We start from the raw sequence: 15073 nt of genomic DNA, 5'->3' as shown, positions 1-15073 counted from the left end.
ACTCACATCGGCTGCAGAGAGCGTGATCACACAGTCGTCCGGAACAGCTGATGCTCTCATGCGCGTTTCAGTGTTACTTGCCTCAAAACGAGCATAGAAGTAATTTAGCTCGTCTGGTAGGCTCGTGTCACCGGGCAGCTCTCGGCTGTGCTTTCCTTTGTAGTCTGTAATAGTTTGCAAGCCCTGCCACATCCGACGAGTATCAGAGCCGGTGTAGTATGATTCAATCTTAGTACTGTATTGACGCTTTCCCTGTTTGATGGTTCGTCGGGTGGGCATAGAGGGATTTCTTATAAGCTTTCTGGTTAGAATCCCGCTCCATGAAAGCAGCAGCTCTACCCTTTAGCTCAGTGCGGATGTTGCCTGTATTCCATGGCTTCTGGTTGGGGTATGTACGTGCAGTCACTGTGGGACGACGTCATCGATACACTTGTTGATGAAGCCAGTGACTGATGTGGTCTACTCCTCAATGCCATCGGAGGAATCCCGGAACATATTCCAGTCTGTGCTAGCAAAATAGTCCTGTAGCTCTGCTTCATCTGACCACTTTTTTATTGACCGAGTTACCGGTGCTTCCTGCTTAAATTTTTGCTTGTAAGCAGGAATCAGGAGGATAGAATTATGGTCAGATTTGCCAAATGGAGGGCGAAGGAAAGCTTTGTACGCATCTCTGTGTTTGGCGTAAAGGTGGTCTAGAGTTTTTTCCCCTCTGGTTGCACATTTAACATGCTGGTATTATTTTGGTAAATCAGATTTAAGTCTCCCTGCATTAAAGTCCTCGGCCACTAGGAGCGCTACCTCTGGATGAGTGTTTTCTTGTTTGCTTATGGCTGTATACAGCTCATTGAATGCGGTCTTAGTGCCAGCATCGGTCTGTGGTGGTATGTAGACAGCTATGAAAAATACAGATGAAAACTCTCTAGGTAGATAGTGTGGTCTACAGCTTATCATGAGATACTTTACCTCAGGCGAGCAAAACCTAGAGACTTTGTTAGATATCGTGCACCAGCTATTGTTTACAAATATGTATAGACCGCCAACCCTTGTCTTACCAGATTCTGCTGTTCTATCCTGCCGATACAGTGTAAAACCCACCAGCTGTATGATGTTCATGTCGTCGTTCAGCCACGACTTGGTGAAACATAAGATATTACAGTTGTTAATGTCCCATTGGTAGTTTAATCTTAGGTCATGGATTTATTTTCCAATGATTGCACGTTGGCCAATAGAACAGATGGCAGTGGGGGTTTACTCACTGACCTACGAATTCTCAGAAGGCAGCCCGACCTCCGACCCCTTTTTCGCCATCTTCTCTTCACGTAAATGACTGGGATTTGGGCTTGTTCCCGGGAAAGCAGTATTACCTTCACGTCGGACTCGTTAAAGGAAAAAGCTTCTACCAGTTATTGGTGACTAATTGCTGTTCTGATGTCCAGATGTTATTTTTGGTCATAAGAGACAGTAGCAGCAACATTATGTACAAAATAAGTAAAACATTTAAAAAAAAGTTACAAACAATGCAAAAAAAAGCAACAAAATAACACAGTTGGTTAGGAGCAGGTAAAACATCAGCCATCCTCTCCGGCGCCATTCTGCAAACTACAATGCTATGATCCCTTATTGATGTCACTTGTTAAATCTACTTCAATCAGTGTAGATAAAGGGGAGGAGACAGGTTAAAGAAGGATTTTAAAGCCTTGAGACAATTGATACATGGATTGTTTCTGTGTGCCATTCACGGGGTGAATAGGTAAGACAAAAGATGTCTTTGAATGGGGTATGTGTCACGACTTCCACCGAAGTCGGTCCCTCTTCTTGTTCGGGCGGCGTTTGGCGGTCGACGTCACCGGCCTTCTAGCCATCGCCGATCCACTTTTCATTTTCCATTTGTTTTGTCTTTGTTTTACACACCTGGTTTCAATTCCCCAATTACATGTTCATTATTTAACCCTCTGTTTTCCCCATGGTTTTTGTGATTGATTGTTTTATTGTAAATTCGGTCCGATGTTTGTGGGCTTGGTATTACTTCATGTATTTGGAAATTTTGAGTAAAGTTCATTGTGTTACTCATCTCTGCTGTCCTTCGCCTGACTCCTCTGCACCAGCTACACCCAGAACCTTACAGTATGGTAGTAGGTGCCCAAAGGACATCCAGCCAACTTGACACAGCTGTGGGAGCTTTGGAGTCAACATGGGCCAGCGTCCCTGTGGAACGCTTTCGACACCTTGTAGAGTCCATGCCCAGACGAATTGAGGCAGTTCTGAGGGCAAAAGTGGGTGCAACTCAATATTATGAAGGTGTTTTTGCACCCTTGCACGTTTCACTATTTCTTCTAAAATAAGTTAACATTGAAAGAACGTTAGGTGTTCATGTGTGTATTTGTTTGATTTACAACAGCACAGGACCAAGGAAAGGAAACAAATCTAAACTGAAATGTATATTTTTCACTTCAAAGTCAAAAATGGTCTTGACTAAATTATTCAAAATTGTAAATAGCCTGATGTAATCGGAGTCAAGTGATTATTGTTTACTGGTAGGGTGAGTATTGGTAAAGTGAGACACTTTCTTAAAATGTGTTTTCCAGAATACCTTCCAGAATTATCTCATTGTAAGAATCCCCAAAATGATACCAATCTAAATAGCTTAAGAATTCTACTACACTATACAAAAGAAAAAATAAATAAATATTAAACACAGAATGGATGACTCTTCTTTAAACACAAATTGTGCTGAGACCACATTTTTTAAGTCGATACTGGCATATTGGGATACCTTGATTGGCAAAGTGGGACACTTAATTAGAGAATAATTTCAATATTTTTATTTTAAACTGCAGTCATTCATGCAAATGAAATGTATTAAAACGTTATTTATGTATTTTTGTGGAATATTAAGAATTATAATTTATTATTATCATTATTATTATCATCATACTTCATTATAATTATATGATGTAGCCTATATGTAATTGTACAGCCTATAAATAAAATAAAATGAACTTTATCCAGGCTTATCAGCTCAATGTTCTCAACACTACACTCTAACTGACATTTTGTAGAATGAAACCAGAAAGACCCTCTCACCCTTACACAATTTTCCTGACTGTCTTATTGTCACCATAGGTCAAATAAAGCTAAATAAATAAATACTTTTTTAGTGATCATATACCTGTACCTGATTTTTTTATGTTGGTAAGGTAGAAAAATGCAGCTATGCTAGCTTTTTCTAGCAAGCTAGCTCATAGCAGATTTGAGGAAAATGAAATTGAACATTTGATCCTATTTAGAAAATGTATTTCTGTTAAGAAAACATGTATTTCATAATCCCCAAAAATGTCATTATTCTAAAAAGGTCAGAGTAGTAAGAAAACCATTTACAGTCATTTGGATTTACAATTACATCCTATTACAAAATGATGTTTTAATGTTTTTTTTTATAACCTTAACATTATTTACCTCAGAACCCTATGTCATTTTGCTTACCATTATGCCTCTAGAGACACCTGTCTATACACGGGAGGCCACGCCCACAATGATGATGTCATACCCATCGAACCCATTTTTTATTATCACATACTTGCTCACTAACACACAGGCATTGATTTTTGGTTATGTTATTGTACACATTTAAAGATATCCGTTAGAAAACATAAGCATCCCACTTTGCCAGGTGCCCCACTTAACCAATACTCACCCTAATTTATCTCACCTGTGGTAAGTTGCAGGGGCCTCATTTATAAATGTTGCTAAATATCTGCGTGCACTATTTCTGAAAAGACATCGCATGCACAAACAAATTTAAGCAATAAGGACCGAGGAAGTGTGATATATGGCCAATATACCATGGCTTGACGGCTAAGGGCTGTTCTTATGGTTTGTGGTATATACCACAAACCCCAGAGGTGCCTTATTGGTATTATAACCTGGTTACCAAAGTAATTAGAACAGTAAAAATACATGTTTTGTACTGTAGTCTGATATACCACAGGTGTCAGCCAATCAACACTCAGGGCTCGAACCACCCAGTTTATAATGAGATTTATAAACTTGGCGCACACCATACCCATGTTTCCCGTTAAAAAGACCTATCACAAAACTGTGCATGCTTGAACTAGCATTATAACTCCGCCTGAAAAAATACCCATCATTCACCTTTTATGGTGACATTAACGCCCTTATTTGCTGTATACTTGGGAAATATTGGAATTAGGCCATGACAGTATCTAAAGGAAATAGCAATGGCAAACTTGATCTAAATGTGTTTAGAGGTGTTGGCAGAATTTTTTCAGTGACATTTGCTATAGCCTAACTGACCGTTTCTGAAAGACAAAAACAATTGCAAATTGTTGTGGACCTGTAAACAGCTCGTTTGAATTCAATAATGTTTTGCTTTTGGGGGGGGGACCAAAATATGCTCCACTGCACGCAAATTCTGAAACATTCTAAATGTTTTGTTTTGTTTTACTACATAAGGCTATGCAAATATCAGCTGTCTGTTCACATGTTAAGTTCTACTGTATGTTATAAACCACGCTTCCTTTCGGGGAGCAAGGAGAGCAAAAAGTAAAAATGATAATAGCCTGTCTAATAGGGGTGAACTGTATGTTCTACCATTAATACTCCCCAAGGAGTCATTACCATGCACATCAATCATTTAATGGAACCTAGTAGCCTACTAAATAGATAGGCTATGTATTTCAAGTTTTGCAATATCATAGGCAGTGGGGTTAATAATACCAGTATACGGTCAAATTTAACAGTTGATCTGTTACACCAACCTGGTCTCAGAACATTTCATATTATTCTGTACGTAAATCCGAGATAATCCATTTATTCTGATATGTTAAGTTTGGTATGGTTACATAAGACAGAAACGGAAGGAGGGTGGTTGATCAGGGTGGATGGGTGGGTTGAGCAATCCAAAGGCTGCAAGTTCGAATCTCATTACGGAGAACTTTAGCATTTCAGATAATTAGCAACTTGTCAACTACTTACTACTTTTTAGATACTTTGCAACTACATAGCATGTTAGCTAACCATTCACCTAACCCTAACCTTAACCCAACTCCCCAGATACAGGTGTATCAAGCTTGTAGCGTCATACCCAAGAAGACTCGAGGCTGTAATCGCTGCCAAAGATGCTTCAACAAAGTACTGAGTAAAGGGTCTGAGTACTTAATACATTTGCAACAAAAAAAATAAAACATGGACTTTGTCATTACTGGGTATTGTATGTAGATTGGCAAGGGGAAAAAAACAATTTCATCCATTTTAGAATAAGGCTGTAACGTAACAAAATGTAGAAAAAGTCAAGGGGTCTGAATACTTTCCGAATGCACTGTATACTACAGAAAAAGGATCTTCATTTAATCATGACTGTGTTGTTCTGCTCCCTGTTAGGGTTTCCATTCCCAGAGGATTACCCCTGCTCTCTTAGATTCAGTCAGTCAGTTACACCCAGTTCCAGGCACTGGCTTTTGAGTGAGGGGGAGGACCATGTCCAAGTCCCCCTGCTCTGCTCCACTCTGCTCCCTCATGTCACCCATGGGCTTTGTTTTGATCCCACTGCCATCCATTTTGCTCAGTCACCTCTTAAGCCCTCTGTGTCCTCAAGATCTTCCCTCTCCTCTCCTCTCCTCTCCTCTCCTCTCCTCATTCACACAGCACATTCCCCTCTTCCCACTACCATGACCGCGGAACGATGTCTTTGGGTGGGGGTGCTGTCGAGTAAATGGGGGGGGGGGGGGGGGGGGGGGGTTCTCCGCTCATACAGGAGTAATAAAGTTATTTGTATGTACAGTACCAGTCAAACGTTTGGGCACACCTACTCATTCCAGGGTTTTTCTTTATTTTTACTATTTTCTACATTGTAGAACAATAGTGAAGCCATCAAAACTATGAAATAACACATATGGAATCATGTAGTAACCAAAAAAGTGTTGAACAAATCAAAATATATATCATATTTGAGATTCTTCAAAGTAGCCACCCTTTGCCTTGATGACAGCTTTGCACACTCTTGGCATTCTCTCAACACACAATACCAATATGATACATAAACGACAACAAACCAATGGTCATGACCATCAAAGGGGCCAATGGTTGTTAATGACTTGATGAACTGTGCTGATTTGGAAGGACAGTCAGAGAGACGTTATTGTACTGTACAGTCTTCTGGCTGAAACGGTGGACAAGTGGCAGGGAGTGTCACACATAGTAAGAGGATGTGGCTCATTATACGACATGTATCAGCAGTGAGAACTGATCGCTGGATGAGGGGTCAAGGATTACTCCACTAAGCTTGTTGTGACCACAGATTGTGGGGCAGCAGCAATCAAAAAGAGCACAGAGCCTTGCCAGTAGGGATTAGAGAGAGATGTGATGGGGAGGGTGCTGGTCTAGCTGTGCTGGTACATTTACTGGCAAACACCGGAGCTATCGAGAAGTCCCGTTGCTATGTTACAGTAGATCACTATCCAAACAGAATTCCCATCGATTTTTTTATAATACGCGGCGAATGTCATTACTGTGCCTATTTTTGTTTGTCCATTATCAGAGGAATATACATTATCTTACATTATATTTGGATACATTGTCATTTTGTATCCAGCAATGGGCTGTGAGCACTTTGTGTTGTTTACGAGGTCCCACTAATACTGACAACGTTCTCTCTCTCTCACGGTGTCTGGTTCCCAGAAAGCTTTGTTGTCCCTCAACCAACATGTATCTGCTTAACTGGTTTAACAAAGACATGTAGTACATGCACAAATTACTGTTTGCTGTGACGATATGGAGCTTTTCCTGTCTCTTTTTTAACCTACTACGGAAATGAGCTTAGTCAGTGGTCAATGTAGAACTAGCTATATCATGATTGCGGACTTATTCTGCCCTCTAACACTGCCTGTGTTACTATAGGAGCTGTGAAAATGTGACTCAGAAGTACCACAAAGGTGAACAAACAATACATGATTGTGAGAGGACAAGGACCATTCATATCCTTGTAACCTAATCTCCACACATATCATAAAGGGGATGATTAACCACTCCAACCTGTAAACCAGACAACGGTTCCAGACTGATGCCTATCAGCCTGTTGTTTATTCACGTTGAAATACCGCCAACATTTCACCAAAAGATCTTGGAACAGAAAAGTTGTTTTAAAGCCTCTTAAAGGCCAACTCTTAAAGGCCAAGTCTTAAAGGACTACTCTTAAAGGACTACTCTTAAAGGACTACTCTTAAAGGACTACTCTTAAAGGACTACTCTTAAAGGACTACTCTTAAAGGACTACTCTTAAAGGCTTCCTCTTAAAGGCCTACTCTTAAAGGCCTACTCTTAAAGGCCAACTCTTAAAGGACTACTCTTAAAGGACTACTCTTAAAGGACTACTCTTAAATACTCTTAAAGGACTACTCTTAAAGGACTACTCTTAAAGGCTTCCTCTTAAAGGCCTACTCTTAAAGGACTACTCTTAAAGGACTACTCTTAAAGGACTACTCTTAAAGGACTACTCTTAAAGGACTACTCTTAAAGGACTACTCTTAAAGGACTACTCTTAAAGGACTACTCTTAAAGGACTACTCTTAAAGGACTACTCTTAAAGGCTTCCTCTTAAAGGACTACTCTTAAAGGCCTACTCTTAGCCTAAATAAGATATAAAGCCATAAATCTCTTAATCTTCTAACCATATTGAGGATGTTAGCAGCGTTTGCCCATAAGTTAAAATCATTTTTATCTGTTCAGGTATACTAATATCAGAGCGATCATCTTTTTTTCAAGCATGTTTTGCTCTTAAATCAAGGAAACGCAACCACCTTCATGACATGAATGTATTTTTTTATTACATTTTGCATTTATTAAAGAGAATTTTTCTCGACAACATACATTAAGCTGTGAATCAGATGTTAAGGAAGGAAGCAGTGTGACATCACAATATCTTACAGTTCAAAAGGAGTTGAGAGAGTGTCTCTGATGCATCTGTCAGTGTGTGTATATATAGAGCAAGGGTGAAAGACAAAGGCACACACCACAGAGACTCACTGTCCACAGTAACCATGGATACCGCGGCAAGAGATGCAGTCTGCCCTATCGGGGTTCAAATGACCTCCCCTTTACTAAGCCTAATCTCATGATGATGCACTCATTGCAATCGAACCCTACGTGCATCTGTGTACATGTCAGTTCAATTAACACATACTATATATGCCTCAGACGTGGGAATGTTCTACACGTTCTTCCTGCATTGGCTGTGGATGATAAATAGTTGGCTTTTCTCCATTGTAAATCAAAATCTGCTCGAGATCAAGAAACTCCCCTATCTACATAATATACCAAGGGAGTGGTCATTTGGGGAGACGTGGTCAATAAAAATTGATATCAAGCAAAAAAATAAAAAAATAAGTGTCAAACATCAGATTGTTCAGTTAAACTCTCATTCACCTTGATAAAGGGAGTTAGTACAAATTAAATGACTTGAATCCTCCTGGAACATGTGTTTTTAAAAAACAGGTTAAATACATCTCCTAATAGTTATGAAACTCTTCTCTATCACAGGAACCAGCCTGTCTAGAGTGTACACTAGGAACCAGCCTGCTTTTCACTGTCTAGAGTGTACACTAGGAACCAGGTGTCATGTCAGCACAGTATGTTGTTGTGTTTCTCGTTCGTTAGTGTTAGATTATTGCTGTGCACCAGCAAGACCCAAAGTGGCCCTCTCAAGAACAAACATGAATCACTCCAATCAAACAGCAAAATAAAAGACAATACCAGGACTTATTGTATGAAGAAGAAAAAAAACATCACACACACACAACATCGTTGACACTGGCAGCACAACAAAAGGGTTGCTTTAAGCGCATCATTGGCACAATCAGAAATGAACCACAAATAAGAATGTGGGGGTCTCCACCCCCGGTATATTTCTAGGGACCAGAATTACAACAAGGACACCTACATTCTATATTTGCCTTTATCAAACCAGGGAAAAGATGACATTAGAAAAATACCACAAAGAAACATAGTTAACAGCTAAAGAAATTGTCACTACTCAGGGTGTAAGGCACAAATGTACATGTGGAAGAGAAGCAGGCTATCAACAGATGTAATCCAGTCAGAGGCCTGCATGACGCGCCTAGAGAAAATGGGACGTTTCAGAACCTGCCAAAATGGCTACTCTCCACACCTGGCAGAGGGCCCAACATCCACACACTTCTCTTTTCCATGTGTGGACTTCCATGTTTTTTTCCGCCTTTGCACTTTACATGCAAGAATGAGGCTTGTTGGCACGCAGTGAGCCAGCAGCCAACCCGGGAGAGAGAGAAGTTACTGACTGCAAAGCCACAGTGCAGAACGTACGTAGATAGATGCCCATGTAGGAGTGATTTAGGGAGTGAGTTCCAGGAGTTGTGTGTTTTATCTTTTTCTGACTGCTTTAACATGGGAGGTTCTGCTCCAACATGTAGGTTCCATCCAGCACAGTTAAATAAATATCTCCTCCTCAGACAGAGGTCACATATAACTCAAGCTTCAAAAACCAAAGGACCTAGTGGACCTTTTGTGTCAAGAAAGTGGTACTGGCTCCAGTTGAATGACTTAAAATAATTTCACACTTGATTAATTCATATTAAAAGATTTTCTCTCTGAGCCTAAAAAGTCAGTATTTTCAAAAGCACTTATTAAAAATAAATACAACAAGCTATTAGTATTAACAGTCATGTGTTATTCAGTAACCAGTGCAGGAGATTCTCAGACCAAGGCTTTTTTAACCAGAACTTGATTGCTGTGTCCAGTTGCTGTAACACTGAGAGGCGTTTCACAGTTTTCCACGTAAACTCAAGCTGTCGTTCCAGTCGGAGCTCACTGTGCCCAAGTGCTTGCTGGGAGAACCCTCCAGTCCTCACTATACAATTGATCCACTTTTCTCCCACTGTCTGCTTTTGGCAGTCGGTTAAGAAAACAAAACATCAGTCAAGTCATGGTGTTCAAATGTCCAACACAACCACGTCTTGAATGCTACAACGGTGACATGTTGCTCGTCAATGAAATGTTCATGAAAGTAATTTTCTTCTCAGTAGCAAGTGTTCCTAAGAAACTGGGAGTCAACAGCCTGAGCTCAACAACAACAACAACAACCATTTGTAGAATATTTACATATATATATATAAAAGAAAGATCTTTTAAAAGTGTGTTGCATTTGCTGTACATAGACCAAAGACTAAAGGAGATGCAATCGTGTTCCCTGTTTTGTTTTCTGAGCGTGCTGATTATGTGCAGGAGTCATTGGACTTGACTTTCGTCGAGAGGGACACTAAAGAGGGTTTAGGCGGGACGTCGGGCTTGAGGTGTTTGACCCCGGTCCGGGGCAACGAACCGTAAGAGCTTATGCTGGGTTGTCGGGAGAGGGACATCCCCTGGGAAGTCATGTGCATGGAGTCCACCCTCTGTGGGGCTGGGGGCGGCATCTCCACGCGGTTAAAACTGGGGTTTCTGGACATGTGGGAGGAGTTGGACGAGTTGGTGTTGTGCTTTTTGAGGGCAGATCCTTTCTGGGCGCTCATCGGGTAGCCTCGCTTGAACTCGTGGCCGTAGACAGAGGAGTGGACCTCCAGCCGCTTGCCCATCTGTGGCACGGCGGGGGGGATGGTGAGGGAGGCCTCCCTCTGGGGCACGCGAGGCGGCAGCCCGTCGCTCTCCACCAGGTTAAGGCCGTGGCAGGGGCTCTTCAGGGCCTTGTACTCCAGCGTGGCCCCCTGGTCGTCCAGGCTCATCTGACTGAGGTCACTGCGGTGGGGCTGCTCCACGTACTCATGCTGGTAGGCCTTCTGGTGCTGGTGCTGAGGCAGCACCACCACACTGGGGATGTGGCCCGGGGAGGCCCTCAGAGCCAGGTCAGGGGAGATGACTGGGGAGCCCATGGGCGGCAGGTCCTTGGTGCAGGCGTTGATCAGGTTCTGGTTCCTCTCCCACTCGCGGCTTCCCCAGCTGGGCTTGCGCCTAGGCTGCATGGGGGTGGACTCTGGAGTGGGCATGCCGGCAAGGTCCAGGTGGTGCTGGTCGGCTTTGATCAGCATCTTGCCATTGGTGAGGCGGCCGTTGTGCATGAGCGGGGTGAGGATGGCCTCTGGGTGACCGTCCTTGACCCCGGTCTCAAACAGACCCGTCAGCTTGGTCACGCTGTTCATGGATCCCCTCCTATCGTGAACGTGGTCCTTGTCTTTACGCCTGGTCAGCTCAACATCTCGCCGCCGGTGGTCACACACACAGTACACGAGGATACCAGATAAGATGGCGCCCATGGCGAAGGCCAAGATGACAGCGATGGCCAGCAGTGTGACAGGGACCAGCTGGTCACGCCCCTTCTGGTAACTCTCACGAATAACCCCTGCAAAGACAAGGATTCAATTATTTCAAATGTATGAGTGATCAATGACTTAGCTGAAAATCTAATGGTTAAATTAACTGACAAATAAAGCACAAATAATAAGGAAACATTTGTCGTATCCAATTTGTCCTATTTGCAGCAATACTGTAGCCTACTGTCAGGAAATGTTATCAGTTTAAATCCAGCCTTACACTTGGTAAAAATGAGCTCATGGTTCCTACAATGAATTCAAAGATTAAACCTTGGCAGTTGAAATGAAAAAGATATATTAGATAAATGAACGTTCAAAAGGAAAGCTTTTTCCCTCGATGCAAATGGGACTCGTTTCATATGGCTACGATACAATCTCATATCAGGGAATAACAGTAAAAATATCTGATTAGACCTCCAAATCAAAGGAGTTGTGTCATACATTTCTTAGAGGCCACTTTCCAGGGCCAGCTGTAAAGAAGAAGAAGAAAGACAGGTGGTTGGTTCCCGGGCAAATAAAAGACAGGTGGTTGGTTCCCGGGCAAATAAAAGACAGGTGGTTGGTTCCCGGGCAAATAAAAGACAGGTGGTTGGTTCCCGGGCAAATAAAAGACAGGTGGTTGGTTCCCGGGCAAATAAAAGACAGGTGGTTGGTTTCCGGGCAACTAAAGTGATGATTCAATAAAAGTGCAGCAAAAAATGATGATGAGCATCTTGGCAAAGGAAGGGAGAGAGAGAAGATATTGGATGGAATGAAACAACAGTAGGTTGTTTTTAATTAAATGGGCACAGCTCTGGCATTAGGAGTCCTCATCACAATAAACACACAGACAGAAGTGATAACCTCCAGCTCCTTGATAAATGTGTTATCTAATGCCCATCCATGTTCCTAGAGTAACATAGAAAAATACAGTCCTCACCAGGTACAGATGTATTATGCATGTATCACACAAGACCTATGCAGAGGTGGTGATGAGCTACTTTAAAGGGGAGGATTAGGCAGTTGGTTTCCATCAGACCTATGCAGAGGTGGTGATGAGCTACTTTAAAGGGGAGGATTAGGCAGTTGGTTTCCATCAGACCTATGCAGAGGTGGTGATGAGCTACTTTAAAGGGGAGGATTAGGCAGTTGGTTTCCATCAGACCTATGCAGAGGTGGTGATGAGCTACTTTAAAGGGGAGGATTAGGCAGTTGGTTTCCATCAGACCTATGCAGAGGTGGTGATGAGCTACTTTAAAGGGGAGGATTAGGCAGTTGGTTTCCATCAGACCTATGCAGAGGTGGTGATGAGCTACTTTAAAGGGGAGGATTAGGCAGTTGGTTTCCATCAGACCTATGCAGAGGTGGTGATGAGCTACTTTAAAGGGGAGGATTAGGCAGTTGGTTTCCATCAGACCTATGCAGAGGTGGTGATGAGCTACTTTAAAGGGGAGGATTAGGCAGTTGGTTTCCATCAGACCTATGCAGAGGTGGTGATGAGCTACTTTAAAGGGGAGGATTAGGCAGTTGGTTTCCATCAGACCTATGCAGAGGTGGTGATGAGCTACTTTAAAGGGGAGGATTAGGCAGTTGGTTTCCATCAGACCTATGCAGAGGTGGTGATGAGCTACTTTAAAGGGGAGGATTAGGCAGTTGGTTTCCATCAGACCTATGCAGAGGTGGTGATGAGCTACTTTAAAGGGGAGGATTAGGCAGTTGGTTTCCATCAGACCTATGCAGAGGTGGTGATGAGCTACTTTAAAGGGGAGGATTAGGCAGTTGGTTTCCATCAGACCTATGCAGAGGTGGTGATGAGCTACTTTAAAGGGGAGGATTAGGCAGTTGGTTTCCATCGGGTGTGCCGTACTACAGTATACTATACATACACAGTATGTCATACGTCATTAGCAGTACTATAAAGATCTGAATAATGTAAAATCTGTATCCCAAAAGGCACCCTATTCCCTATTTAGTGTGCTACATTTATCTATGGCCCTTGGGGCACTCTGTAGGTAATAGGGTGCCATTCGGGATACAGTCCCAGTTTATGTTTCCAGCTTGGCCACGTCACTGTGGTGCTGGATGGATAATCACGGTTCCCATAACACAGATAGACACTGATCTTTCGTGGAATGAAAAGGCGAGCCTGTTGAGTGTCTGTAAAACTAACATCTAGAATCCTGCTTCGGTCGTCCTAAAACTGGAATATAAAAGAAACAGCATTTTTTCCTCATTCCGCCCAAATGAAGTGCTTATCAGCGGAGTTGTCTCACTGAATGGTTTCTGTGAGGAGTAACAAGTTTTATCTAGTGTGTGGTATTAATTGATGACGTGTTATGTGAAGGCCTCTGATGACTAAATGACCTGCCTCCATGTGAAACATCTGTTTCCCATCTGATGTTGGTAACATCAGAGAGTCTTTCATTTCTTCCACTTTCTTCTTGTTTCACACGCCTCCAGCTGCGCGTACGTTTTCAGCTTTCCCTTCTATGCCAGCATGGCACACTGTAATTCAGGCCTGTGTTTTCTGTCAGTTATTGTCTTGTGACTGAAATTACATCCAGCTATAGGTTTTATTTAAAAAGTGTTGGACTGAAACGTTTGACTTTATACATAAATAAAAAGGAACGAATGTATAACCAAACAGCACTTGAGGTTAGCAGCTCTAAAAAATGTTGTCGAAAGAATTGTGTGCCGTACATTTAAATGTTTTCTGGCAGTACTGGTCCATTCCATTTCAAACATTCTAAAACATAAATACATTGGTCTCTGTCTCGCTTGTTTTATTATGGGAGATCATGGACAACTTTAGTACAAAATCTTTGTGACATCGAATTTAAGCATATTAATCGTCCACAACGGTGCAGTTCAAATACTGGCAGGTGGATTTGAGTTGAGAACAACACAGTCAGAGGTGTTGAGCATGTCAGAGCTAAGTGTCCATTGTGGAGAAAAGAGAGCTATGGAGCTGGCCGTTTGTCTTCTCCCAGAGTAAGAGGAAGGTTAATGCCTCTCTGAACCAACAGTGACTGGGTCTCCCTCAAACATAGCTCCCCTGCCTCAAGCAACGGGGGGACTGGGGGTTCAAAACAAACCCAAAAGCCTACCCAAACCTTTCATGTATGAAGTCAATTGTTTCTGAAATTAACTTCAAAGAGGGTGCAACAAAAGGACAGCAGGCCTCAGACAAATCCAAAGACAGCAGGCTTTTAAATCAAGGTGGCTTCCCTCATTTGAAGGGCTCATTCACCAAGTAAACTGATGTTCACCTTTTTAATACTTGGATGTTCTTGGTTGACATTGAGAATCCCAGAGTATCTAGGACAGCGTGTTGAGGCTTAACATTTAAAGAAAGCAATTTTAATTATTTGTTGCCTCATAACGATGTTATCTTGTGTGAGGTAATAAACAGTGATTTATATCGTCCAGTTTTGACTCTTCTAAGACTGCAGAGTGAAAGGCCACCAGAATACATTTAATAGCCAACAATCTAATTTGAATTTCAAAAGCCTCCAAAAGCCTTGTCAAAACCTCCAAAAGCCTTGTCACACCGATATTTAATCCAGATTTCATATATTCTTCCTACGTGTCAAAACAACCCAGCACTTCCTTGTAAATGAGAAACACTGTCATCTAGAGTGACAGAGATGTGTGAACATTCTCACAGACAGTCTTTAATCTGTGAAGTTAGTGGATCCTAGTTGTTGCTTATACTGCCTGCTTGGTCTGGAAAGACTTTAAAG

General features: G+C 42.1%; 1 protein-coding gene across 3 annotated transcripts in view; it reads right to left on the bottom strand.

Moving 5' to 3' along the window:
• Window positions 1-7819: 7819 nt before the first annotated feature.
• LOC106585847 (semaphorin-6A) overlaps window positions 7820-15073 on the bottom strand; it is a 105612-nt gene continuing 98358 nt past the window's right edge. For all 3 annotated transcript variants that reach the window (XM_014172532.3, XM_014172533.3, XM_014172536.3), the window contains one exon: window positions 7820-11380. In XM_014172532.3, coding sequence (XP_014028007.1) covers window positions 10263-11380 — 1118 coding nt within the window. In that variant the 3' untranslated portion in view covers window positions 7820-10262. The remainder of the gene's footprint in view (window positions 11381-15073) is intronic.

Source organism: Salmo salar, chromosome 24 (assembly GCF_965601325.2).
Source record: "Salmo salar chromosome 24, fSalSal1, whole genome shotgun sequence".
NCBI lineage: Eukaryota > Metazoa > Chordata > Actinopteri > Salmoniformes > Salmonidae > Salmo > Salmo salar.
The sequence above is the reverse complement of the archived record's forward strand: the minus strand, read 5'-3'. Positions and strand labels throughout refer to the sequence as shown.